The following is a 27,862-nucleotide window of genomic DNA, read 5'->3' as shown; positions in this document are numbered from 1 at the left end:
GCAGCACCCCCTTCCGATGCTGCCCGTGTCCCCGTAGCGGAGAGCCGCTGGGCCTGTCTGTGCAGGGGATGCGCACACCGCTTCACCGCCTGATGCTGGCTACAGGGGACCCCGGGACCACCCAGGAAATGCCGGTGCCCACTCCCTTCAGCCCTTGCCCCTCCGCAGCCCTCTCCCCCTGTGGTGATGGAGACACACACATACCCAAACGGGTGTTTTGGTCTTTTTATAGAAAACGGCAACTATACAGACACATTTACACAGATGAGGGATGGGAAAGCCAAGGGAGAGGTCAGGCCTCCCCCTGCAGCACAGGCGGGCAGGGAAGGCAGCCTGGGTCGGAAGGGAGTTGCCGCCTCTCTTGCAGCCCATGGTGGGACCTCCTGTCACATAACCAGGAGGCAGAAAGAAAACAATGGCAGAATCACCAAAAAAAAAAAAGTAGGGAACAAAGGCAAGGAGAGGGGGACAAGGTGGGGTGTGGAGACCTCCTCCTCCCTCAGCCTAGCCACGGTGTTGGCTCTTTATGTGGGTGGAACACAGATGTCTATGTCCCTGGGATGCTGCTGGGCAGGGGGATGTGTGCCTAGCAGAGAGAGGGCATGGTGAGGCTGGCTGGGGCTCTCCTCCCGTTTTGCAATTATTGCCAGCAGGAGAAGTGGTGTGAGATGTTTTCCAGGCCCCCGGAAGGAGAGGACAGGAGAGGAAAGCAAGTCCCTAGGCACCTTGGGGACAAGGGCAAGAGAGGGAATAACACTGGATACCAGCCTTCAACTCTGTCAGAGAGGAGGAGGCTGAGAATGGCTTTTGGCCTTGAGCTGGGGAAATTACGCAGCGTGGTAGGCGGCTGGACCTCTGTGAGATCCCAGGGGTCTTACATACACACAGCATGGGGAAGGAGAAGGCACGTAGGCCTGAAGGCATCACACAGCCGAGCGTGGCAGGAGCCAAGCCAACCCTGCAGGAGTGGAACCGTCCCTGGGCGTAACGTCTGCCGTGGAAGTGCGATTTGGCAGGGGCAGGCATGAGGTGTTATCTCCCCACGGCGCCAAGGTGTCCAGGGCCTCAGAGGAGGATGTGGAGCCGTCTCTCGGTGTCCCTGCACCCTCCAGGTGCCTCTGCTAGATGAGAATTCGGAACAGAAAGGAGACGGCAGCTCCTAGGGCCAAGCCCAGCGACAGGAAAAAGGCCATGACGGCTCCAGCTGTCTCTGCTTCGTGGGCAAGCACTTTCCTAGGGGAGAAACAGGTGTCCGACCTGTCCTCGGGGATTTGTACCCCATGTCCTGCTGTGAGTTCAACGGAGAGATGGGAGGAGGCCACAGAGGAGCCAGAAGCTGTGCTCCTCTGCAGCAGAGGAACAGCAAGAGCAAATCCACCTTGGCTCCAGGAGCCTGCCTCCACGTTACGGGCTCGTAAAGAAAGAAAAAGTACATCAGGCAGGCTGCCCTGAAGCTCCCGATGCCAGGGACACCTCTCCCCGACTCCTGCCCCCATGCAGTGCAGCCCGCCTGGCTGAGCCCCAGCTGGGCTCCTCGTGCTGCCTGTGCTCCTGCGCTGGGCAAGACTGCTCACCCTGTTGTGGGTGCTGTGCCCTGCTTTGCTCCCCTCCAGATCCCCACTGCGTCCGGCCCCTTCCCCAGCGTGGCAGGTGGGGGAAACGGAGAGCCCAAACAATAGCTTCCTCATCGCTAGGATATAGAGGCACAAGGCTGGGAGATGGGACACTAGAGTTGTCTTTCCTGAGGCGGTGTGGCGATTCCCCTCTGCGCCTGCATCCCCTTCTCCGGATGCCAAAGCTGGGCAGAGCCAGACTCCAGGAGTCATGCTGGGGCTGGCATCTGGGGGTGTAACCAACCCTTCCCCTGTCCCCAGCTCTTACTCACTTGGGCCCAAAGCACATGCAAAGGCTGGCCAGGTAGCCGTTGGAGATGGAGAAGAAGATCATGAAGATGATGTACCAGGCGTCATGAGAGAATACGACAGGCAGGTAGTCACGGGGTTGCACGTTGCACAGCATGAAAAGAGGGATAAAGATGACACGGAGGGCCACCATCACTGGCAGGAGGCAGCTGTCCTTCCCGGGCTGGGAGAAAAACACAGGTCACTGAGCAGCTGAGAAGTGGACATTCCCCATCCCATGGCATGCCAGCAGGGGCTATACAGAGGCTGTCCCTACTGCGCCGGGGCTGCGGAGGAGACACAGAGATGGCGAAGTTGCTGAGAGACTTCTGCTGCTGCAACAGATCTCAGCATCACCACCTGCTGTGGTAAGGAGGTCCTACTAGGTCTGAAAATCCTATCCTAGCCGACTTGGAGAGCAGCAACACTAGGTCCAAAATACTGAGCTGGGCTTGCGAGCGATTGCTAAGGCCTTGCTGGAAAAAACAGGCAGGCCGGCAGGCAGGCAGGAAAGCCTTGTGCACGCTCACGCAATCTCCTCCTGCAGCGAACCACCGTGCAGGACAAGGCTGGCTGAGGTAAATCCCCTCTGGCACCTCAGGGCCTGCAAACTGGGCTTTAACCAGCTCTTCAGCCTCCTACGCCATCTCCCAGCCAAGCGGGGTGAGATCCAGCAATCTGGGAAAGGGATTATGCTGGGGCTGTTTCGGACAGTGCTAGGAAAGGCTCAGACCGAGTTACGGTCTCCTCGGGTCCTAACAGAGTCCCTGGACACGTGTGGCTGGGGCGAAGAAGGAGGCACCGTCCCCCTGTGTTGTCCCTGCAGCTGGGACCAAGGCAGCCCCTGGTACGAGACGTGCCTGGCTCCATCTGGGGTCCCTTCAGTGGGCTGCCAGGGTCGCAGATGACAGGGCTCACTGATCTAGGGTCAGGAGAGACCCACAGCTGCCTTGGGAGCTGCCTGGGCTGGCGTAGCCACAGAATACTTCATGAGCACAGGGGGAAGCTGGGGTTAGGCCAGCTGCTGTGTCAGTGGGCAAACTGGCAAGAGCAGCAGCCTCTCCTGCTTGAGGAGAAAAGGAGCAAGCGGGGCCCCAACCAGGGAAATGAGGCCCAAACCACATGCTGTCAGACTTTCCACACAGCCTTGTTTTGGAAACGTCTCCTGCTGGGTCATCCCACCACGGAGGCTGTGGCCTGGACACCAGGCAACGCGGCTCGTGGCCAAGGCCGAGGGCAGCCAGCAGTGACAGCCAGGGGAGAAGCAGCTCCAGGCTGCAGGGAAGCCAGGCCTGGACAGACCCCACAGCACATGGTGCTGAGGAGCTTGTCTAAACAAAGAGCCTAAACAATACAGGGGGAAATGGCGTTTGGGGGGTGGGTGAAGGGGCAGGAAGAGAGACAGATGGGACAGTCCCCTTCCTCACCCACCCCCATCACAGTTCCCATCACTCAGCCCCAGCAGCTCTGAGCCAGGCAGAGGAGATGAGAGCAAGGGGATGCGGCAGGGGACAGCTCTGTGACCCACGTGGCATGACTCTGCCCTGCTCCCAAGACAAGACTCTTAAAGAGCAGCTGTGTCCTGTGCGGAGGCCAGAGGTTTTATTTTGGGCTGCCCTGCCTTTCACCCTCATTTGCTGCCGCTGTCCTGCCTGGCTGTTTGCATATCTGGAGTGAAGGTTTGTTTACAAAGAGGCTGAAGTGGAGGAGGCAGCTTCATCCAAGCCATGCTGAAAGAGGGGTGGGAGGAAGACAGGACAACGCTGTGGTTCTCGGCTCTGACCCATAAATCTCTGCTTAGGACTTAAAGCCAAGGCAGGAGTCAGCTCTGCACCTCCTTCCTGCTCCAAGCCATGGATGGCAGCCCCTGTGAGAGCCATGGCCAAGGGGCCTGGGGATGGAGCCTGCGTGGGCTTTTGCTCCCTTCCCCATGCTTACCCATGTGAAGAGGGCAGTGAGACTCCGTCCTGTCCAGTCGAAGACATTAAAGAGCAGGAAGCAGGAGACAGGGATGAAGTAGAGACCTGCAGAAGGGGGAAAAGGTCACTGATGAGCTCAGGGTGCCCCAGGCCCTCCTGCCAGCTGCTCAGAGACTGTCTTTCAGGTCTAGGTCTTCCTGGTTTCCCACTAAGGGCTGGAATGGTCTCCCAGCCAGGCCAGTGTCCACATCCAAACCATCGTGCACAGTGGTTTCCTCTTCCCCTCAGGCATACCTACTACTTCAAGCCCCACTTTCTTTTCTTCCATTTACCTTGTTCCCAGTTTCCTCCTACCCCACCCCATCCCTGGCCACACTTACCCCATCTGTTTCCCTCTCCGAGGACAGTGGACACCTTAGCTGTGACGGAAGGAAAGACGCCGATGGTGACAGTGAAGACGAAGCAGACAGACACAGCCATGACCCAGAGCTAGGCAGATGAAAGAAAGAGGCTGGTACCAAACACAGGGCAAGAGACCAGTGCAGGGCTGGTCTCCTCTCCCCATGCTCTCCTACACCTGTGTCCATCCCCTGATATGAAGGGCAGGGCAGAGGTTGCTGGCAACTCACAGACCTTCTTAAAAATAGCAACGACCGAGGGCTTCTCGTGAGGGTTGTGGATAGGGATGATCTTTGAGTTATTCTGCTCCATCCCATTGGGCTCGTCTGCAGGGAGAGACACAAGTAAGGCATAGCAGACCCCAGAAAGCTGAGATCTAATTTAGTCTTTCTGTCTCATTCTTCCTCTCAGCTCTTCCTCTTTTTCCTTCCTCTTCCTCCTCTCAGCCCCTCACCTTTCTTAATCAGGTCTCTCTTGGTCTCCAGCTCTGCATTGTACACACGGTACTCTGTCTTGTCCTTCATGAAGTAGTATCGGAAGAAATCCTGTAAAGAGACAGCCACGGAGAACTCACTCATGCGTGAGGAAAGAAGGCTGCCAGGGGCTGTGTGGTAATAGCAGATATGGGCAAATGCAATATGGGCAAAGTATTCCTTCGACTTATGTCCGATACTGATCCTTTCCAGCTCACCCAGGGGTTCATTTCCACAGTACCCCAAGGGTACTGGGGTATCCGAGGTGGGAAGTATCCCAGAGAGCTCCCTCAGGACAGGGGAGAGCTTGCCCTGACCCAGGAGGTAGAGGCTGGTAGGAGCCAAGGCTGGGGTGCTAGTGGGCCATGGTCCTTGTGCTGTGATGCGTGAAGGTCCTATGTCCCCACACCCTTCCCCGCCACAACAACAAAGTCTCACCATGCGAGGCAGAAGGATGTAGGAGAAGATTGCCAGCACGATCGCCACACAGGCCGTGGTGAAGTAACCAATGAAGCTCTCAGGTTGCTGGGCGCCAACTGGGAGCACAGGAAGGGAGGAGACGGGGGGAAAAAGGAAGAAGATGATGAGGGCTGAGAGGAGCGAGGCCCTGCTGCCATGTCCCATCCAACCCTACAGCATGACCCCAGCAGATCCTGTTGACAGCAGTGCTCTGTCACCCTCAGGGAAGGGATTACTCACTGGCAATACTGAAGATCATCGCCAAAGCAGCAAAGGTGCCTGCCAAGCCCTGTCCGCTCATGATGGGAGCTGTGTAGCTGGCAGGCAGGAGCCCTGCCAGCCCAAAGAGGCTGCTCTGGAGGATGGCGCCGAAGGCTGTGAAGGGGAAAGATGAGCAGAAATGAGAAACCAAAGGCAAGGATGGACTGTACCTCTGTGGGGAGCCAAGGCCCCCACCCTGCGAGGCAAGGCAGGTTCCCTTCCTCCTTGGCTCTCCCACAGTGAAGTTCATGCTTTTCTCCCAGAGAGATGAGCCCTAGCCATGGGGCTGTGCTCCTCTCCTTCCCCCTGCTGCCTCACTCACAGTTGATGAAGACAATGCTGATCATGGTAAAGACGAAGAAGGGAAGAGGCTCCATGGCGACCTTCACCATGATCGCAGTGACTAAGAACACCAGCCCAATGGCCACCAGGCTGCCCAAGATCCGGATCTGCTGGGGAATCCTGCAAGAGAGGGTCTCAGTGAGGAAAACCCACCCCCCAAAAGCCTGTGAGGCTGGGGCCAAGTTCTCCCATGAGCATCCCAGCCAAACCCCAGCACAGGAGACCAGTGTTTTGCCTTTGACTTGACTGAACAGGCTGCGGCTTGGCTCAGTACTGGGGCAGGAGGATGGGCCAGGGCTGGGCAGCCCTATGGGGGCTGGCAGGGGCAAGGACAGGACAAGGCTCACCGCTGGTGGATGAAGGAGTTGAGGCAGGTGAAGATGAGGAGGGGCACCATGGCGCAGAGAGTCATGAAGTTGTCAAACATGGACTGCAGGTAGGAGGGGGACAAGGCAGCCTCACTGGTCTGGTTCCAGAAGTGGCTCATCTCTGGGTCCGCAAGGCGGCTGATGAAATACTGCGAGGGAAGGAGCCTGGTGGGGCCAAGGTGCTGCAAGACCTCCCCCCAGCACACTCAGGCCACCCTTGTCCCCCCTCTGGCCCCATGCCCAGCCCTCCTGCCGCCTCAGCGCCACTCGTCCCACCCAGGTCACCCACGCTTCTGTCTCCTGCATGGGGGCTCTATGCTGTGCCGTGCTGCCACACCTACACCACGGTCCCTACACGTGACAGGGGACGTCAGGGGGACGTGTCATGGGCAGCAGCGGGAGGGAAGCCCTCACCTCCCTGGCGGTCATGAAGAAATTCCATGGCAGCAGCGTTCCCAGGCCAAGGATGAAGAAGATCAGCCAGACAGCCTTGTACCTGCGGAGGAGACAGAGCAGTTTGGAGCGGGATGTTGGGCAGGGCAGGGGACAGGCATCGCTTCTGACTGTCCCTAACCCCGCAGCGGGAGGCACCAGGAGGAGGGAGGATGAAATTTGTTGCCCTGTCCCTGCCCCTGCCCCTGCCCCACAGCCCCTGCTAGCCTGGGCTGCTGGAGAAGATGTGGCACCGCAGAGGGGCTGTGGGAGGCCCTCCGCGGGAGGGTACGAAGGTGGGGGGGAGGCTGGCTGCTCCTCAGCATGTGGCACCCAGACGCACAGCAGCTGTTGCCAGAGCTGGGAGGGAGTCACACTCCCCAGGTGTGTCCCAGCGCTGGGGGCTGTTTACAGCCCGTTTGCTATGGAAAAGCTTACGCAGAGGGCATCTCAGGGAAGGGACAGCTCGGTAGCCCAGTGACCATGCAGGAGAGGGGGTCCACCAGATGCTGGGTCCCCCTGTCCTCCCTCACCTCCTGGTATCCTGGATGTGCCCCCACACCTACACCAGAGCCCGGCATTACCTATCTTGGGGCCCGTCTCTCGCTGTCATCTTGTGTGGCAAGAGTCAGCACAGGTCCCAGCAAGTCTCGTGCTCTCGTGCTCTCCGTCTGGAAAGCAAACAGGATTTTATGGGGGAGTGAGGGACGCAGGCCAGGCAGGGGCAGTGCTGGTTTTAACCTGCTGGCTGTGCCGCTGGGTAAGTGCTCCACAGTACTGGGAGCCAAACAGAGCCGGCAAATGGTGAGAGCACTGCACAGCAGCTTTGGAAACCTGCAGCTCAGAGTACTTCAGCCGAGGGGCTGTGACACATGGCTTTATTCTGATGGCTGAGGGACACCAAGCCTTCCCTCCGAAAGGGAAACCGCTTTCCTGAGATGCCCAGGCTGCTCAGCGCCGGCTGCCCAGCTGCTCCGCAGCAGGCTCTTAAGGGATTTGTGAACCTGCAGCTCTCTGTGCCCCCAATCCTCAGGCTGTGAGCAAAGCATATGCGCAGCAGGCTGTGTCCGCCCCCCCGCCCTCCCCACCTCCCTCCAACCTCCCGGGGCATGGCAGCACAAAAGACACATTTAATTCAGCAGCCTCTCCAGTCAGAACCACACAACCCCCCCATTTCCAATTCCTGCTTCCCTGGGGCTCTCGCAGCCCTCTCCTGGGTCACCTTGGAAAGCCAAGGGCGTCGCTGGCACTGCTGTCTCCTCCCCAGTGCCCACCGCTCCTTTTCCCCCATCACCACCTGCCCGGCCCCTGCCACCGCCCTGGCGTTGCTTTCCCCGTAGACAGCCCCAGAGACGCAGCCCCAGGACCCCCGAGAAGGGACCTTCCCTCCCCGGTCCTCCCCCCTCTTCCTGGGGCAGAGCGGGATTAGCCGCCCTGGAGAAGCTGCAGGCCTGCCTTGTCCTTTTCCAGTCCGGGCGGCGCAGCATAGGGTGCTCCGGCACCTCTCCCGGGGCTTCAGCTGCGGTGGGGCTCCTGGCGCTGAGCCCCCGGCCCCCCCAGGGCATGCCCCTCAGCCGCCTGCACCGCTGCTGGCTACAGCATCCCTGCCTGCACCCTGCCAGGTAGGGCGTGGGAGGAGGCAGGCAGGAAGCAGCATGCTGGGATCTGTAGTCCCTGCCAGCCCCGGCATGCATTAAAGGCAGCAGAGCCCGTCCCTTGTCGCAGGTGCCTGCGTGGTTCTGGGCACAGCTCGCCTCCTCCCCCGGTGTGGTCCTGCACGTTGGGGAGCCTACAGCTATGATGCAGCCGAAACATAAGCCGGCAGGATGTGGAGAGGGATTTGGGAAGCCCGTTGGCTGCTTGGAAAAGCCAGAGGAGGCTGACAGGTACGTCTACTGAGAGCCCCACCAACCCAGCAGGTGCCACCCCACGATGCCGGAGCCGTCTGCAGCGCTGCTCCCCTGCCTTCCCACGCAGACAGCTCAGTGTATGACAGCTCCTGCCTTGCCCTTGTGAGCCACCCGGGCTTCCAGAGAAAACATCCCAAAATCCCCTCCCGGCAGCCTGCCAGTGCCTCTGTGGGCAGGACGCCCCGAGCCCTGACCCGGAATTAGCAGGGGGATCTGCAAGCATGACTGCCACCCTCTCACACAGAGAAACCCCGCTGGGGCCACTGCTTGTCCCTGAGCAAACAGATCTCTCCCCCAAACAGGCGGGAGAAACCCAGCTCCCCCAGCAGGCCCCCAGCAAGCCCTCAACATGCTGCCCCTTGCCCAGCCAAGCCCCCGGCCCCCCTCCCAGCCCCCCACCAATTCACATCGGTGTCCCAAGAAACCGGGGCAGGGACCGACCCCACAGACATACCTGAGGAGGACGGAGCCAGGGAAAGCGACGTGTTCAGCGTATTTGAAGGCGGCACGGTCCCCCCCTTCCGCACCCCCCTGCTCTTGGGGGTGGGTGTCAGGCCCCGGCTCAAGTCACGGGGGCTGGGGCCATGTGGGTCTAGTGGCATCCGCGGAGGAGGAGAAGAGGTGTCGGGTACTACATCTGGCACACGGCCCGGGTCCCACTGCCCAGGTGCCCGTCTGCGGCGTCCAGGGAAGGGAGGAGGGGAAGGGTGTCGTGGAGGAGGTGGCAGGAGCCAGGGGCGACAGGGAGGAGGTGGGGGGGATCAGGGCTCGGCGGGTTCCGTGGCAGGGCGCTGTGTGCTGCTCCGCCACACTGCTTTCCCGACCACTGCCTGCTTCCGTCTGGAAAGCGCCCACATCCCTGCGTCAGGAGCCCAACCTCCTCTGCAGGCGCTGCCCAGCTGCCCAGCTGCAGCCTCCTGCCTGCTCTGTTTGTTTTCTGTCTGACTTCTCTAAATGCCTCCTAATTTTTCCCACAAAGAGCCAGTGCCTGCCAAGGGGCACACGGGTCAGCGCTCATTACGGCAGGAAATGCATCCAGCCACTGGCTCTTGCAAACAACCCTACAACAAACAGAAAAGGTCACATGAACCAACACCAGCAACAGGGGGCAACCCTGCTCCCACCCGGCGAGAGCAGCCCTACCGTAAGGGACCAGGGGACGGAGGCCACCCACCAGCCACTGGGCTTGCGCAGCACAGCTCTAACCACCTCCCGGAGGAGTCTCCTGATGTTTAGCCCAGGCACCAACTCGGTGGCTGCACAGCCTGGGGAACAGGGGAAAGGAGGAGCGATGCGGGGCCTTGGCATAAGAACATCCATTTTGTTCCTGGGCGTAGAGCAGTCCGTCTCATCCCCTTGGAAGCGATGTGTAAGCGGAAGGAGCAAGATAACAAGGAGTGGGCTTAACAAACCACAGGCTAGCACCTCTGAGCATGTACAAACAAGAGACGGCACAATTTTAATTGCCCATTTGTGCCGCACAAAGGCCTTGACAGACACTAAGAGGCACCTGCAGTATTGGGCCACGCGCAATCCCATTGCCAGCCAAGCCCTGGCAGCCCACGGCAGGGCCGGCTGTCACCAAAACTGCCTAACCTCCACAGAAAAACTTGCACTGCAGGACAGCCACACCTGCAGGCAGCTGTTTGTCACCGGGGTCGGAGATTTCCCTACCTCTCCCTTCCCACGCATCGCCTTTTCTCCTGCTTCTGCTGCCTTCACCGAAGGTGAGCACAGCGCAGGCTTGGCTTTACACTCAAGAGCAATTTCACAGTGCTGGGTAGGCACACTATGGGTTTATACCCAGAAACACCAGCTCTTTAGAGAAAAGCCCTTTACGCCACGCCAAGCTGTAGGACCGTCCTTGCAGTCCCTAGACAAGGGGCTGTCAGCAGGCCCAATGGTGAGCACCACGCGTCCTCCTGCCGCCACTTGTAGGGGATCACTTTGCAGGGATAAGGTCAGCACTTCCTCCGACCGCAGCCAAGACGGGGCAGGGCCAGCTGCCTCACCAGGCTTCACCCCATCCCCTACATCCGCTCGCCCCCCTGGGTGACACCAGAGCCCTCCTGGCAGGAAGGCTGAACTGGGGGCCCATCAAGGTTTACCTGCGGGCAGGAAACAAGCTGGGCACGGGTGTGAGAGTCACATGAAGCCCTGGTGGCCGTGACTCAGCTAGAGAATGGGAAATGCTCCGAGACCGCCTGTTTCATGAGATTTCATGTGCATGCTTGAACTCTAACCACACTGCTCGTGAGTCCTCCTACCTTGTGCCGGGGTCCAGGGAACCAGCCTCCTGGGCAGCATCCTGCCCGCCTCCACCTTCATCTACCAGCTGCAAGGACACATGCTTGTATTTCACAAGACGTATGAGTGTGTGTGATTGTGCACCATCACTGCAGTGCTGGAACAAACGCGAGCCCTCCCAAAATAAGGGCAGGTACCCTGGGTCAAATCAGAGGCCGGTCTGGCTCAAAAGCTTGTCTCCATCAGAGGGCAAAATGCCAAAAAAGGGTAAGAGTGGCACAGGCATAGACTAACTCCCTGACTGCTCCCCCAGTCTCCAAGCTGGGAGAGATATGCTGTTCACGTGTTTTGTAGCCTGCAGCGGGTTTCACTTCTGTGAAATCCCTGCTTCCCCCTCTAACTTGGGAGCCTCTGAGTGAGGGCAGCATCTCTCCCCATGCGCAGGGCCTTGGCCGGGGCTCCCTTGCCGTCAAAGGGTGGATGAACATTGGAGTGGCTTCTCCATGCCAGCCACGGCTTTACAGGCCTGGATTGTATCCACCCTACAGCACGTTTTCCAAACAGAGAAATTCTAGCTCACTTAGTCATCCAGGCACGGCTCCACACCTTCGGTCCTCCTTGTTGCTTTCCTCCCAACCTTCCCCGGCTCCCCTCAACCCTTCCAGAGATGCTGGGGCTGGGGGCACACAGGGACTGCGAGGGGGTGAGCAGTGAATTTGAAGAGCGGCACAAGGCTTTCCTGCTTTGTTTCTGCTTTGTCACTCACAAAGATGATTTGATGTGTTTTTATGCACACCGAGCTATCTGAAACAGCCCCAGGCCTTGCTGTGAGTGGCCAGCTCAGTGTGTAATCTTGTTTGTGGATTTGGGGCTCCCCCCCCTCCCCCGTCTATCACTTGATATTTATCTAAACTGAATTTCATCTGCCTACCGGACGGTGTTGTAATGGTCGTCTGTACCCCTCCTAGCTGGCACTTGTCCTTACGAACCTGAGTAATCCAATCGCCTCAGCAAGCCCTGTCATCTCATTGCTCATTCCCTTTTCCAGGTCACTCACGAATGCATTGAAAAAACATGGGACCCGATGCAGCGATCTCTTTCCACTGCAAAAACTGACCGCTGACTCCTACGCCCTCCTTCCTGTTTTCATACCAATTACGGAGCCATGCGAGGACCTTCCCTCTTGACCAGCCAGCTCCTTTAAGAACTGGGCTGAAAGCCCTGGTTGAATGTTTTTTGAGAAGCGGCGTGGGCGCCACAAGCCCAGAGTCTCTACAAAGTGCTGCCCCAGCTTGGGGGCCCCTCGGCAGGAGCCTCCCCACCTGCCCACAGACCCCGTCCCTGCGCAGATGCCTGGAACACGCAGCAGATTCACCCGTCAGCTTTTCCCTGAAGTTCCCTCCAGCCCTTCTTAGAAATAAACGTCACATCTTTCCCCCCTCCCAGTCCCCGGGGGCCAGGGCAGTTGTGAATGAATGACTAGAGGCCACACATGACAGCCAGCCCATTTACCCTCCCTTTCCTTTTGGTGGACATCGCCTTGCCCCAGAGACTTGTTGCTGTTTAGCTTTCCTTTCTAACCTTTCCTCTGCAGATGCTCTGAGGAGCTCCCCAAAAGAAGGTGAAAGAAACTGCTCAGGCTCTTCTGGAGCGGACAGAGAAGCGAAAGCTTCATCTGGCTTTTCTGCTATGGCCTCTTTTCCTCCGATCCCCCATCCCTCCAATGGACTGCGGCAGGATTCCTACTCCTGATGTGCTTTGTGCACAGTTACCATCAGAGAGCAGATAGCACTTCCTATTATTCTTGTTCTCCTTTCCGAGCCCTTCCTCTCTGCAAACAGGCTTGCTGCACCATCCGCTCCCGCTGGCGCTGCTCGTGCCTGTGTCCTGAGGAGGGAGCTGGGTGAGGCAGCAGGATGGGTATGCAGACAAACCCCTCTGCATCACCAGGGCTTGGCAGGCAGAAAAAACCTCCTGCAAGGCAGCCCGTGCAGCACCCTCACCCCACAGAGGTTTCTACGCCATAAGCAGCAGCTATGCCTCCTCAGCACCTCCCTGCGAAGCGTCCCAGCCCTGGGCACCGTTTCTGACCCTGAGCCTGCTTCACCTTGCTCCCTCCACTCCTCCGCTGGCAAAAGGAGAGGCAGCTCCAGACCCTGTCTTTCTTCAGGCTTGCGGCACTCTCAGCCACCATGCAAACTCCTCGCAGAGCAGAAGCTACGGAGGCCGTCCCTGCTCCCAGCACCCGCCGCTGGTCGTTATCTCGGCTGCCGGGTGGCGCGGGGGGAGCATTCAGCCCCGTGGTGTGTTTTGAACTGCACACACCAGCCAGCTGCAAAGTCCCTTATCTGGAGAGTTCAAGGAACCCTGAGAGGCTCCCCGGGGGGCCCTCGCCCCCAGGAGGTAAAGCGACCCAGCTGGGCGGCAAATTCCCCAGGGCCCAGTGGGACTCCAGCGCTGTCCCTGAAGGGCTTCCCACCAGGGAGAGGGGACTCCAGTGCTGTCCCTGAAGGGCTTCCCACCAGGGAGAGGGGAGCAGGCAGTGATGGGGCAGAGCCAGCCATAAACTCCCCCAGGCAACGCAGCTTGGACTTTTCCACGCATCACTGAGTCTCATGGGGCTGTGGGCATCCACCTCCCCACCGGGGCTGCTGAGTGGGTTTCCAGCCCTGACATATTACTGGCCAAATACCAACAAGGGGTCCCTAGCGATGGCAGCCCCATGATGAATGCACACACCTCTCTCCCCAGCACGTAGTGAGTGCCCAAGCCTGGGCACACCTGGTCCCCGGGCCAGAGAAAACCCCTCCAGGCACCTGTGCAACCCCCTGGAGCGGAGATGGGTGCTCCTGCTCAGCGTCCCATCCAATGCTGCGGGGGGATATTTTAATGTCACAGCAAGAAGCTTACCAGAAGGGCAGGTTGGTCCCAGACCCTTGCTCCTGGTCACTTCAGGCCACGGGACTGTGGGGGACGGCGCAGCCTTGGGAGAGGCAGGAAAAGCCCTGCAAATATTGGAGCAGTCGCCTGCTCCAAGGCTGGTGGTTTGGGGGTGCAGGAGGAGATACAGCACCCGGGGGGGCAGGAGCTAAGGGGGGGCATCATTTCTGAGGAGGGAGAGATAAGCTGCTCTTGGGAGCCTGTTTGCAGAGACAGGATTCGTAAGGGCTCTTCTGAGGACCTGGTCTCCCTGATGGCACCTGCTCAGGCTGCTGTTCCTTCCAATAGACCATCCCCTCCAAGCCACAACCTTGACCTGCTTCTCGGCAGGCTGGGGAAGGAGGCACGTTTTTCCAGGGCTAGGTTCAGGCTCCATTTGTTGGAAACTTAGAAAAATAAAGACCCTTTCTTCCAAGGGCGGAGGGAGGGATTTGCTCAGAGCTCCACTCAATGCAGCTGCAGAAACCTCCAAAAACAGGCAGAAGCCACCTCCAGGACCTGGATGGTGCCTCCAGGCACCTCTCAGTACCTCCAGGGGCTGCCTGGAGGTGGGGAAGGGGAGGGGGGTATGACCCACTACAGGCAGGCACAGAGGCTCACACCAAGCTCACGCCACCTGGCCAAGGCTTCCCGTGGGACCGCTATGGGTTCAGGGAGAGCCTGGGGATTCCTTGCCCAGACCTTCATCCTCGCCCGGCATCCTCTGCACCGGGAAGGTCCCCACAGCCCATGTCCTCAGGGCTGGTCCGAGCCCCCCGGGGTGCCGTCATGGCCGGCGGAGGTGCTGCCTGGCTCTGCCCAGGGGTCACGGGGAGGGGGGTGCTGCAGGAAGAGGTGCTCCCCCAGGGTCAGCTGGGGGGCCACTGCGGGAAGAGGCACAATGGGAGGAAGCCATGTTTCCGCTTCCCAATGGAGAAAACCCTACAGGACCCCTGGGGAGAACAACCGGACACCACTAATGTAAAAATCAGCTGGGAGCACAAGGAGTGGCCAGAGGCAGCCCCGAGCTGGGAGCGGATCCTCCTTGCATGAAGGAGCCTGGAGCTTGGTGCACTGGTGGCACAGGCCACCACGTACCAGGACAGGCATGCATGGAGGGCAGTGGCAATCCCAACCATGCCACAGCACAAGGCACAGTGCTGGCTCCTGCCTGCCTGCAGCCCGGCTCTCCTGCGGGCAGGTGACACTCCTCATTTCCACCCAGTCCGGTGGGAAGAGGGATGCTCCCTGGTGGGCTGGGGCAGTGCTTAGGTAAGACCCCCTGGGGCATGGCTGCCAGATGCATCTCTTCTGCTTTAGTAGCTTCCCCCCAGTCACGCTCCGGCTTGCTCAAGAGGAATCCCCATCTGTACAGATGATATCTTGGCCGGCCACACCTTGGGCAGCAGCAACAGCACATCGGAGGGATGGGCTGAGCCTACGGAACTGTGTCCCCATTTCCCCCTCATGTCTGCGGCTGAAAGGAGTGGAGGTGAGACCCGTAAAGAGGAAGCACACGGCAAGACAGGACGAGACCAAAACAGCCCGTGGCCAGACAAGTCTGAAGATATGGACTCAATGAATGCACGAGAAGAAACCCAGGCGGGCCAGGCTGGGAGAGAGTCCCATGGATGGGGAATGAAAGAGAGAGGCAAGATGAGTTTCTCTATACCCTGCTGTATCTACCAGCAACACGTGGCTACCCTGAGGTCACCGCTCAGGGAGCGGTACTGGAGGGGAAGAGCAGGACTGCAGGAGGCCACCTGCCCATCAGTGGCCCCCAGGGTGCTGGGATGGAGAGTGGAGAGGATTCCTCCTTCATTGCTTCATGTTCCTGGCCCCAGGACTGAGCTCAGAGCTGGCAGTCCTGGGAAGGAGTCAGGCCAAGAACGACACAAGGGAGCTGAGCACAGAGCAACCTGTGGTGAGGGGCTGGGGCAGAAGGATGGGGACAGCTTACATTGCAGCCAGAGGTCCTCAAAACAGCCCTGCAGTGAGGAGCAAGGCGGGGGGGGGGGCTGTGAAATCATTGGAAAGGTCAAAAGCCCCTCTAAATCCTTCCCCAAGCTATGCATGGAGCCCCTGGCGGAGGAGTCTTGGAGGGCTCAGCTCAACCCCAAACACGCTCCCCCACCCCAAATGCCACTCTGCACTTTATGGGGGCTCCTCTCCCCCAGGAGAGCCCGAGCCCGGGGGTCACTCGCTCATCCCCAGAACAGGGCTGCTTCTGGAAGGGCAGGAAAAGCTGGCAGTCAACCAGCAGCGAGAGCACCTGCCCACAGCAGCCCCCTGCCCACTGCCACCCAGCTGCCTCCTGCACCCCAGGGCACATTCGCTTCCTGGGGGAGAGGCTCTGTCCTTCCAGTTCTGGCTCCTTCCCGTATGGAGCCAGTGCCGGCTGCAAACGCGCAGAGCTGGCAGCAGGCGGGACACTCAGCCGGCAAGAGCTGCCCACACCCAGGGGGAGCTGCTGAACCACATGCACCTGGACTGCGCTGCCCCCTTGCCCGAGCCCCCCCGAGCAGGTGGGAGAGCATTCCCAGGGCTGGACGGAGTGAGCCTTGCCCCTGCACCCAGAGGACTCGGCGGAGTGGCTGCAGCAGGCTGCCAGCCCTGCCGGGGGCTGACACAGGGGCAGAGCTCATTTTGCCACCCCTCAGCAGTTTTTCAGAGGCTGGTCCGGGCTGCACAGCTGCTTCCAATTTAGTAGTGGGGTGGAGGAGTGAAATCAGAGCCAGAACAACACGATCTTCCCCCGGCGTCACCATCTCCCCAGCTCCCAAAATTTGGAGGGGCAATTCCTCCCTGCTGACCAGCAGCCCCCTGGCAGAAGCTGGGACAGACGTGCGGGGGCCAACCACCACTGGGCCTGTGGCGGGTCATGGTTGGCTCCATCCTCCGCATGTCAGCTGTGCCCGGTGGCCGGGACAGAATACAAGGGCTATTTTGGGTCCCCACAGACCAAGCGGCCTTTTCCTTGTAGGCCAGCTCAGGAACAGGGGCCCTGGCTGACCGCTGCTTTCGGCATGAAATGTCCGCAGTCCTACTGGGAAAGGGAATGGCGAGTGGGGAAGCAGGTTTTGGCACCCGCTGCGGTCCTGCGCGGTCCCTCTGCCAGCTGCCTGTCCTGCCAAGATCCTGCTCGCTGCTTGGACAGGCGCAGCATCTCTCAAACTCCGAACTGGCTTCAGCTGCTAAATACAGCCATTTCACAATGGACAGGGGCATGACGGCTCTGCTCCAGGAGACGGGGCATGTCTGTCACCCCCCCACCCCCACACACCCTTTGTCCCAGCCGAGGGGCACCCCAGGATCCCCAGAAACAAAAGGAGGGAGAAGGGATGGATGCCCTGGCTGGGTCTGCTCCCCCCACGTCGACCGTGCCCAGAGCCAGTCACTTCCAAAGTTGCAGCCAGCTCCGAGCAGCAGGGCAAAGCTGTCCCCACAAGTCCTAGGAGTTGGGGGCACTCCAAGAGCCACACACGCCTGCACATTTCCCAGCTGATTTTAAATTAGGCTGAGGGGAAGATGCTGCCTGCTGAGAGCCGGGCTTGCCACGTCCCCGCTCTGCAGCAGCTCCAGAAGAGCCATGTGGGCAGCACATGGTCTGTGGACCAAGGAATGGGAAGCCAAGGTGGCAGCACGCCATCAGTGGCGTGGAGCAAGCAAAGGACTTGGAGTAAACACCCAGGGCGGAAACACCACCTCTGGCACCCCCTTCTCTCCTCCCTGAACAACACAGCTTCTCCAAACACCCTGGCAGGACTAAGGTCTCACATGTGGAGCCAGAGCAAGGCTTGAGGCGGACACCTCCTTCGGAGAGAATAAGTCAGAGCCCAAACTTCCCGCTCTCAGCACTGGCCTCGGCTAACCCACGGCAAACAGGAAAACCTTTATGTGAGTAGGATCAGGCAGGGAGAGCCAAGAGGAGGTGGGGAGCTCACCCTCACATCTGCCCAAACCCCAGCAAAACACTCTCCCTCATGACCGACAATAATAAGCCTGGCCGCAAGTCAGGAAAGGGCAAGTCATATCCCTTCCAAATCCCAACCTGCAGACACTGCCGCATCGTGCAACCAGCCACCACCTGGTGTGCCACAGCCACAAGGTCCCGGGCTGCCTGGGACCATGAGCATCCTCAGGGATGCCTCAGGTCGGCATGGAGAGCCCCACCTGAGAGCCCCCAAGAGCTCTGCTCATGCTGAAACGGTGCTTTGGAGAGGTTGGCGTCGGCTTGCAGGCTCTGCCGGCATCCCAGCCTCCCCACGTTAATTCGGGGAACAGAGGAGACGAGGGCAGCTCTGAGACTCCCCACAGGGAGACCCAAGGGTACCATAGCCTCTGTCAGAGTGGGCTGGCCATCCAGCAAGGTGTCCTGCTGGAGCTTGCCCAAGTGCCTGAACACACTGCAATGCCGATACACTCCCACGGCGGTGCCCAGGGGCTGACCCCTGCTGAAGCAATCCCTTTCCGGCACACCACATCCCCCTCGCAGCCACGGGGGAAGGGAGGGACAGCTGGTGGCGGATGACTTGTGTTTGTTTATCGACGGCCAGGCAATTTACTGCTGTTGGGTTTTGTTTCTGGTTGAAGGCTCCTCTTTTGGAGCAAGCCCAGCTGCAGAGCCCAGGCAGGGGGAGCGCAGGGCCCTATGGCAGCTCCCTCCACCCCCTGCAAGGCACAGCTCCTGCCCTGCATCGCCCAGGCACCCTGCACCCACTGCCTCCAGGGTAACAGCCCCATCTGGGAACATGCCAGCAGATCAACTCCCTGATGTGGTTCACCATGCAGTCACACCAGCCTTGTATTGCCATGAGGAGCGGGTGTGAAGACGGGAAGGAGAAACTTCAGGGGAGGGTGGATCGCTTCTTAATAGCTTGGTTGTGTAACCATTGGTCTACCTCCTCCTGTGGTTAATGGATAACGCTCCTGCTCTCGTCAGGACAGTGCGGAGACCTACCCAACCCCGCTGTCCTCAGCCACAGCCCAACACCTACAAACCCTGATGGGCTGAAAGCACTGTGCTCCACATGTGTACCCCTCAGCAGCAGTCTCCCTGAGAGGGCAGAGGTCCCGTCCGGAGCAAACACCATCGGGGAGCTCATCCACAGCACCGAGGGAGGATATCCCAGGCAAAAAAATGGAATTGCCTCCAGCTTGGTCCTGAGGCCAGGAAAAGACAAGGCCTGTCAAAGGCAGGGCAGGCAGGGCAAGCAGCTCCTTCAACCCTGAGCCCCTAGCCAGGACCAAGAAGGGAGCTGTGCCACTAGTGCCTCCCTCCTCCCTGAGCTGTTCTCCAGGGGTAATCCCCAAGCCTGAAAGGAGGGAGCTCCTCTCACGAGGGTTTCCCAAAAGCAAACCTGGAGCAAAAATCAAACAGGGCTGCTCACCCCAAAGCCCTCACCATCTTTGAGCTCCTCCAGGCAAGCTGGCCCTTGGCCGCAGCTGTAAATCGCTCCCTGTCCCTGCGTGGCATTGGTGGGTGGCTGTGCTAGGCATGATGAACCAGGCAGGGGTGAGGACCACACTTGGAGCCGCAGCATGGGCAGCAGCGGGAGAAGCCAAGTGGGGTGGCCCAGGCAGGACTCCCCTCTCCCCAGCAGCCTTGCTGGGGCTGGGGCCATTTCAGTGGCAGTCCGGGGACACTGGTATGCATTCAGGTCGATGGCTTGCCCTCGGCACAGCAAGGTTGATGACCCAGTCCTGCTGCCGTGACTCAGCCTTGGTACGTGGCCGGAGTGGCTGCTCGCTGGGCAGGAGGCTGACCGCATGATCCCCCGGTCCCGCCACTGCTCCTGACCCAGCTGCATCCCTCCCAGCCTTGCTCTTCTCCACCTCCAGCCCCTGCCTGCCTCCTCCCTCTGCAGCTTCCCGGTCCACTCACTCCATCAACTTCCAGCTGGAAATTTCACAGCGAGGTGCTTTCCCATCAGACAACTCCTAAAGGAAATGAACTAAAGCAAATCCCACTGGCAGTGGTGTGGTGGGAAGAAGGCAAGAAGGCTCTGTGGAAATCTGCCTGATCTCCTGCTGGCTTCTTCTGCATGAGCCGGCAGGTAGGCAACAGGTCTCCGCTCCCCTTTGGCCTCAAAAACAGCTGGTCTCCTGGAGATGAAGCCTGACTGTGCTCACGCACAGCTTAATTAAGAGGCTGAAAGAGAGCCTCAAGCACTGCACCCAGAATGCCAGGCTCACCGATTTGTGTCACGGATGGTGCATGACAGCCACGCATAGCCAGTGCTTTGAGCCACCCCTTTCTTGGGGATCAGTGAGACCAAGTAAAAGCCTGCTCCGAGCCAGAGCAGGACCAAAATGTCACAACAGTGATGTTCTTCACACCACCAGCATCAGCAATGAGGTTACAAAGGGCTAGCACTATCCCTACACAACAGCTTCTCTTGTCTCATGGGAGCAACAACCCTTGTACACGTTCCTCACGCAGCACTGTGGCTCCTCGCCCACACGGGGACCCCAGAGCCCATGTACTGCCAATGCCCTGACCAGGTCTGCAGGGTCTGGAGTGGGAGATGGGGTGCAGTGCTGCACTGCAACCTCAGCTGGGGTTGGTGGGGTCCCTCCAGACCACACATCCTGATGTAACCAAACCCACCCAGGGTCTACCCCTACTCCACATGCTTCTTTCCCCATCCCACGTCTTACACACTGTTAACCTAGAAAGCACCTAGTCTTTATCGCACTGCTTAATCAAATCCCAATAGCTGTGTGGCTGTTAAAACCCTCACTCCTGCCCATCTGCAAATGCCTGTAGCTCACTCTGCACAGTGCTTTGCACCTGAGCTTGCTGGCAGCTGAGTACGAGTTAGCACGGAGATGCGACCCCGAGAGCTCATGGTCCTGCAGCCCCAGCAGCCCCAGTCACAGGGCAGAGCTAGGTGCTAGGGGGTCTTAGGAAGGTGCAAGGAGATGAGCGGAGTTTGCACTGTGGGGTCAGTACTGAGCTGGCAAGGACTGCAAGCAATCGGCACTCTGCTGATAAGAGTGGGTGTTGCAGCTTTCTTAACACTCGCCAAGGACCTGGCGTTAACATACGCTGGACGAAAACAACTGAGATCTACATCTGCCCTAGAGAAAGCACCAGAGGCTGCTTGTTGGCTTCCCAAAGCCCATGCCTGGTGCCTTCCCATATGGACAGAGGAGGTGGGTGCTCCTGGGCTCCCTCAGGCCCGACGGGCCGGTCCCCAGCCCTGCCTCTGCCAGCAAAGCTGGGAGTGGAGCCAGGCAGAAGGTGCAGCGTGGGAGTAGGTGAACGGGTGCATTGTCCTCCGTGCCCTGGCTTCCCCCCCAGACCACAAGGAGGGAGACAGGTCAGGCGAGGGCAAGAACAAAGCCCATGGCTCATCTTCAAAGAGGAAGAGGCTCATTAATACCTCCCAGCCCAAGATAATGAGAGCAAGGATGCCATGATGGGGAAATGATGCCAGTAGTTAATTATGCAGCTTGGGGAGGACGGCAGAAGAGGGACAACTGCAGGATGGAGGTGCCACACTGCCCTGTGTGCTGGCACTACATTTGCTGGTTCAGGCTGGAGTGAATATCTTCATCCTCTTCACTCCAGGTACCTGGTACAGCCCTCGCCTCTCATTTGTGCTAGCTGGGGGGGAAGAGCCACTCTGCAAACCATCTTCTGGAGCCTATGTTACAGCCTTCGGTGCCATACGGAAAGCACCCCTGCTCTGTGAAGACCTTCTCGGTGAGCCAAGAGCAAGCCTACTTGTCTTTTCCAGGAGCAAAAGGCAACGGTGGGAGCAGGAGTGCTCCAGAGGGCACACATGTGGTGTCCGCGCTGCACTGACACTGTATCAATGGCCCATGAGCCGCACTTGGATAACCAGCGAACCCAAGAGAAAAGCATCCCTGCCTAGTCACATCCTGAGATAGCTTTGTAGTGAAGGCAGGCTCAAGGGAGCCCGAGGCTGTCTGGTAGCTCACAGGGGCTGGTGAGCGGAAACAATGCCGCCAAGCCGGGATGTGGTGCAGGAGGGGAGTGGGATTTCCCGTGTCGGCATTCACAGAAGTCCCTCAATTGTGTCAGCTCGCAACAGGCAACTAAGGGGCCGTCGGGCTGCTTCCTGCTTCGGAGCAGCCGGGAAGCGCATCCAGCTGTGGCCAACAGCTGCACGAATTCCTCCTGCAGCCCCTAGCCCTGGGGAATCTATTGGGCTCAAGGATACAGGCTCACTTGTCTGCGATCCCACAGCCCCAGGGCTTGGCTGCTGCTGCCTTCCCACACAGCCCGCAGCTCCACAGCCTGTTCCCGAGAGGCAGATGGGAGCGCTGGTGAGTACAGGCAGGGACTGTGTTGATCTGGCAGTATTAGCACCTAGCAGGGGTGAGAGGCTCAGAGTTAACTAGAGGCTTCAGATTTAAATACAGGGATGGGGAGGACAGCACAAAGGGGCTCCACACGGAGCTCTTGGCGCTCCTGCCTGGACCAGGCTCTCCGTTAACGCAGGAATGGAAAGAAACGCTTACTGAAATCTTCCACAGCATCCCACAGCCAACTCGGAGCATTTTCTTGAGCAGGACCTGGAGCAACCCCGGCCCAGCGGCTTTGCTGCCAGCCAAGGGGGCTCTGCCGTGCTGCTTGCACAGCAGCACATGGCGCCCAGCCCACGCGCCTTGCAGCAGGTCCTCACAACGTGAGCCGGGCTGCGGCACCCCAGCAGCCGCTGACATGCACACACATGAGTGCTCGGCAGAGATGCACATCCCTGCAGCCGGAGGACTGCTGCACAAACCCCTTGGTGAAGTCCTGCATTCCCAGGCATCAGAGCATTAGCGCGCTTTGCATCCCCAAAACCCCGGGCTGGCTGCTCTGCTCCGCGCCCGCAAAAACCACATGCTCTCCCCGGGCAGTAACTACAAAAGGGGATTTGGAGTCGCCCTGCAAGGCAGCGAAGAAGAAAAGCCCCCATCCCAAAAGGCAGCACCTATGCATCACACACACACCCCCAACCGCGACCCACACGCCGCCTCCCCCCCATGCTGCGGTGCCGGATCCTGAGCTTGCAGCCCCCCCCCCCCCCCCGGGGCAGGGGGCTGCAAACTTAGCGACTGTGAGCCAATACCTTAAATACGGGCGCCCACCTCTGCCCCCCGCTCCTTGCCGGCTCCGGCGCCTTCTGTCCCCGATGTGGACGGCAAACCGCCTCCCCCCTCCCCGCTTCAGAAACTCCTCCTCCATTTTTGCCGCCTTCAGCACCACGCGGTTCCCGCGTGGGGGAGGCGGCGGGTTTTCCCTTCCCCCCCCCCCCCCCGCCTCCCCGCGGAGAGAACGTGTAAGGGGCGCCGCGATCCTCCGCGGGCAGCGGTACTCACCCCACGGGTGAACCCACCTGCGCCCCGCTCTTCCACTCCGCGCCGCTTACTGCTCCCGGCCCTACCCCCGGGCTCGCCCGCCCCTGGCTCCCCCCCCACCTCTTTCCGCGCCTCCCTGCATCCCCGCGCTCCGCAGCCGGCGAGGAAACACCCAGCTCGGGGTTCGGCTGCTTTAGCAATGCCCAGCCCTGGTGGAAAGAGAGCAACACCACCCCCCTATGCTCCCGAGCTGCACTCAGCTCCGGGTTTGCATTAATACCCATACATTAGTAAATATTATAGCTCTAAAGGGAGCTATACATTATATTACGGCTCTAAATGGAGAGTGAACTAGCCCCATTCGCTAGGTCCATCACTTGTCCCCCACGCTGCATCCTAATCCAGACAAAAACCCTCTCTGCTGGCAGTCACCACTTATGGGTGTAAATATATATACACACACACACGAGTGTGTGTGTGTGTATATATATAAACTATCTTGGGTTGCAGAGAGGACTGAAGGCAGCTTTTTGCACAGTGCATTCATGCAGGTGCTACCCGGGAAGGCAGACGATGTGCAGACCCCTCTGAAATTTAGCAGTTCCCCTGTATCCAGAGGATATAAGTATCGTGTGTGTCCAGTATCCAAAGGGCAGGTGTGGACTCTAAGCTGTTTTTTTTCAGGCTCCCCGTCTCCAGACTCCTATCTCTCCGGAATAGATATCTACTCCACTGTGATAAAAGACTGTTGTTTTGCTTAAGTGCCAAGGTGGAGCAGGACTCAGGGTACTTTGTCCCGCAGCAAAGGGGAGTGCATCTGAATTCAACCTTGTATCCGGGTGGTTAAACGGTCTGTAGAAACCTTTTTTTATGTAGCTCAGTGTTTCAACGTGCTTCTGCCAGGAGCACAGGGCCCTTCTCGGCTCTCTCCCTTCACCTATGCCGTGCGGCCGCAGTGGCACCAGGAAGTCCCTGCAGCAGCTTCGACTGCGAAAACGTTTGCTCCGTTAATAAACGGCCTTGGAAAATTCTCTGCAGACAGCAATCAGTTTGGGTTAGAAATTAAAATCACAAACTAAAACACCCCCAAACGCTCTGGCAGATTCCCATCCTCACTATCTCTCAGCGAGATGATCTCTAACACACATTGCCCTGCAGAATCCAAGCACCAAGCCTGTATTTTAAGACAGACCTGCAAAACATTGCCATGTAAGCAAAAAGTCCCCAAAGCCTAAGAAAAAAGCAGTGGGGACAGGGATGAGACAGCTACTGGTGCTTTCTGAGACGCAGTGGTGACACTGCGGAGTGTCACCCTCAGGAAGCGACTTCTTCGCTGTCCTGCTCGGTAGCAGCCTCTGCCGCTGGATCTCTCTGCACTGGTGGTAGATACTTGTTGCAGTTATGGGTTTCTGGGGTCAGATAGCAGGGTGCACTGACAACATGAAGTGAGCAGCAGGCAATGTTGTCAGATAATGAGACATGAGGCTCTTGTCTTAAATGTAAGATTCATATCAGATAAAATTAAATTTAAAAGCTCCCATCTTCAGTTAAGGAGATTGCTGCATCTCTCAGGCAATGACGGATCCAAGCCCTGGGCCTGCCTTTCTTCAGCCTAGTTTCCCTAAGCCTTTCCGATCTGGAAGATCTTCTGGGTGCGCTGCAACACAGGCAAAACCTCTCTCCTCTCCTCTCCTCCACTCTCCTCTCCTCCACTCTCCTCTCCTCCACTCTCCTCTCCTCCACTCTCCTCTCCTCCACTCTCCTCTCCTTGCACCTGAGCATGAAGGGAAAAACATGAACCAAGATCACTTCAAAATAGACAAGGGGGAAAAAAGCAAAACAGAAGAGTAAGGTCGCCTGCTTTGGGATGTCTCACATTGCCTCCTCTCTAGCTTTGAGATGTGCCATGCTCTCACCTATGAAGCCCTATGAGCCCCCGTGGAAATCCCCAGGACATCGATCCCATGGCACCTCGGGCCCCGTGTTTCCCCTCGAGATGTCCACACTCACTGCTCAGCAGCATTGAGCTAAAATTTGAGCATCGCTACAATTTTATTTTTCTATATAAGCTCCAACTTCAGCACAGGCTAAAAGCTGCAGGAACCAATCCCCCAGGGACTCCCAAGCACAGGTCCAGACCAGCGGTGCCCAGCCAAACCGCCACCACGCTTCCAGAAGCCAAGACAAGGCTCTCAGCACCATTAAGGGCTTCAGACCCCATCGAGAGGAGGAACACCACAAAATTTACCTTTGACTGGATATTCCAGGAAGTCTCCACTTCAGGATGGGGTGGGTGTAGCCGCTGCCTCACCCCAGGCTTTCAGCAGCGGGGTGCGTAGCACTTACCATCCCCAAAGTACAGGATTAAATGTTCTCTAATTCACAGCTCTGGTCCTGTCCGCACAGCCACTCCCAAGCACTGGAATCAACATCTCTCAGTAGAGCTGTCTCTCAGTGGAGACATGGGGTTTGAAATCCATTAGCGCTGAACAGCGTCACAGCCACTGGTGACCGCAGGCAGACAGGAGGCCAGCAGCATACCCAATGGGAGGCGAGGAGAAAGGCAGCTTCCAGCTCCAAAGTACAGCGCGGGCCTCCAGCTGCTTCTCTGCGTGCAGACCTGTGCTCCCACCCACCACCGACTTGCAGGACGGGCTCTAACGATGCTTTCCTTCGGGCAAGCAGGAGACCCGGAGCGAGCAAGACACCGTGGAGTGAGAAAAGCTAAGGCTGGGAGAGTTCCTTAAAATCCAGCCCTGGCTGATGCAGGACAGGGGAGATCTCACCAAAGGGTCTTGTCTCGGGAGAGGCACTTCAGCCCCCCAGGGAGCACATCCACCCTCAAGAGCGATGCATGGTCCTTGGGCTGCGTGACACCAACGCCAGCGTGTTGTCTCAGGGGGATGACACCTCCTCTGTGAGGGAAGGTGACAAATCGCACGGCCGGTGACAACTCACTTATCACCCTGCAAACACGAGCCCTTGCTGAAGGGCCAAGCTGCCTTGCTTCATCTTGATGGGATGCGTTGCCTTTGCAGAGCCCTCTGCTCCCAAGTCACTCTCAATGTTATCGTGTTGGCTTTTGCGAGTATAGTAACAAGCCTGCCAGAAGAAGCAAACAGCTACGGAAACAGTTTCTGCTCCAAACTGGAAACAGATGGTGCTTTACCCAGCACTGGTATCAGGCCCACCGCTGTACAACACCAGTACAACACACAGAGCTAGATCTTTCTCCCCTGTGTAATTTGGGCAAGGAGAAAAGGCAGCCTTGAGCAGGGCCCAGGGGCTTGTTGCTCTTCTACCCTCTCCATCCTCGAAGCAGCAGCGTGGTGCCAAAATACGCTGCTGCTGTTGGCAGATTGCTGCGCTCCCCAGAGCAAAGGGAGAAGGCAGAGCCCTGCTTTCCCAGAGGAAGGCAGCCAGCAAAGCCTCTCCCTTACATAAGGCCGGGAGCCCCATGGACATGCTCCCCAGGACATGCTGATGGGGCTCAAGCTGCCCAGCCCTTCAAGTTTTCTTTCTGAAACCTCAAACGTGTGCCACAGGCATTGCAAGGCCATCACCTGGAGCCCAATTTGTACACTCAGCTCAAAACTAGCGTGTAACAGGCAGAACAAACAGGCGAAGCGCTCTCCCTTCAGAGACGCTTGCTGCCAAAGCTTTCACAAAAGCTGCTTTTTTTTCCCCCCCCTTGTAGCAATTCCCTGCTTCAGCTAAAGCGATGAAATCCAAAAGGGGAAAGCAAACAAACAGCTGGTTTGGAAAGCAAGAGCAAAAAGGGAGATTTATTCCAGGCTGAGGGTAATGCATCATACGAGCTGAAGGAATATTTTCCGTGCCTCTTGGGCAGTATTTGAGTTTTAAGGCCTTGGGAGTTAGGCAGCATTTGCAGGCACTTAGTGTTTCCAGGATCCTTTACACTTGGCACCCTCGTCGACCGTTTTCCTTGGAGATTTGCAAGCACTTTGCAAACATACATTAATTAACCCGCCAGCCCTCCTCCTCTACAATGAGATTTCCCTTTCCCTCTAATGTGCCTGTGCTAGGGGCAGGGGAAACTGAGGCACAGCGAGGCCATCAGCCTGCAGCAGGGCTGAGGTCGGGGGGGCTGCACGCCGTCCAGCTCCCCTTTCCATCGCAAAATGGCCCTTCCCTTTGCAAGCATGACCCACAGCGACAGCATTTCCCTCCATCGGGCACTGCCCACCCCGTCCCCGAGGAAGGCATCGGTGGCTCGGCTCAGAGAGCCTCTGCGCCAGCCCTCAGTGCCACAGAGCAGAGAAACAGAGAGCCAGTGTGCTTAAAAGGCCGAGCAGGCAGGCAGGAGTGGGGTGGCAAGCAGATTAGCAGCCGTATCCGATTCTCTGCATGTGTGACAAGGCAGCGGAGCACAGCCGGGTTGGGAAAGGAGGAGAAGGGGCATTTTACTCAGTCACATGGAGGGAAACACAGAAGATGCTGGACCTCTGTCAAGTGCCAGTAGATTATTAACCTATTAGCCAATGGGGAAAAAAAACCAACACTACAGACTCCTGGGAATCCAGTTATAATGAGACTGCAACGATCCTGCATGCTTTGACAGTCAACAAAGCATCTCAGCCTGCTGCTGAGATCAGCGAATGGCTCGGGGACCGTTTTAATTTTGCTGTTCCCTCACTGGCCCTGGCTGACCCCGGAGCAGGGTCCTGGCTGCAGAGCTTCTGGCAGACCCTTTTTGGGGTGGGAGTTCTCTGGTCGTTGTTTGCGGGGCTCCTGATGGTGACTCCCCAGGACCCCAGTGCCCTGCCCTGCGTTTTGGAATGAGAGGTGGCAGGGCGGGGGTGATGCTCACCTGATGGCCTAAGCCTGGCTGGGACGAGATGGGGAAGGAGCAGGCTGCGAACCCCTCCCGAGCTCTGCCCGTGGCACGGAGAT

At 58.4% G+C, this 27,862-nt stretch overlaps 1 protein-coding gene across 6 annotated transcripts; it reads right to left on the bottom strand.

The window, feature by feature from the left end:
* Positions 1 to 211: 211 nt before the first annotated feature.
* SLC29A1 (solute carrier family 29 member 1 (Augustine blood group)) lies at positions 212 to 27,862 on the bottom strand. 6 transcript variants are annotated; one of them, XM_076334352.1, is made up of 13 exons: positions 27,780 to 27,862; positions 7,139 to 7,225; positions 6,537 to 6,618; positions 6,102 to 6,271; positions 5,735 to 5,874; positions 5,392 to 5,526; positions 5,131 to 5,228; positions 4,674 to 4,764; positions 4,454 to 4,545; positions 4,201 to 4,309; positions 3,840 to 3,925; positions 1,886 to 2,085; positions 212 to 1,233 (listed from the first exon to the last, which is right to left on the bottom strand). In XM_076334352.1, the coding sequence occupies exons 2-13, from the start codon at positions 7,165 to 7,167 to the stop codon at positions 1,122 to 1,124; spliced, it is 1,344 nt and encodes a 447-aa protein (XP_076190467.1). In that variant the 5' UTR covers positions 7,168 to 7,225; positions 27,780 to 27,862; the 3' UTR covers positions 212 to 1,121. The 6 variants fall into 6 exon arrangements, with proteins under 6 accessions (XP_076190467.1, XP_076190468.1, XP_076190470.1 ...); XM_076334353.1 differs by lacking the exon at positions 27,780 to 27,862 and adding an exon at positions 25,197 to 26,047; XM_076334355.1 differs by lacking the exon at positions 27,780 to 27,862 and adding an exon at positions 22,987 to 23,038.

Source organism: Aptenodytes patagonicus, chromosome 3 (assembly GCF_965638725.1).
Source record: "Aptenodytes patagonicus chromosome 3, bAptPat1.pri.cur, whole genome shotgun sequence".
In the NCBI taxonomy this organism is placed as follows: Eukaryota; Metazoa; Chordata; class Aves; order Sphenisciformes; family Spheniscidae; genus Aptenodytes; species Aptenodytes patagonicus.
This window is presented reverse-complemented; position numbering and strand designations above follow the sequence as displayed.

Excerpts from the sequence above, each read along its gene's own strand:
- SLC29A1 (XM_076334352.1), bottom strand. The coding sequence starts at position 7,167 with ATGACAGCGAGAGACGGGCCCCAAGATAG. Across the intron at positions 5,527-5,734 it reads CAGCATTGTCTTCATCAACT|CCTTCGGCGCCATCCTCCAG; the intron begins GTGAGTGAGGCA and ends TCCCCTTCACAG. Across the intron at positions 5,229-5,391 it reads GATGATCTTCAGTATTGCCA|TTGGCGCCCAGCAACCTGAG; the intron begins GTGAGTAATCCC and ends CTGTGCTCCCAG.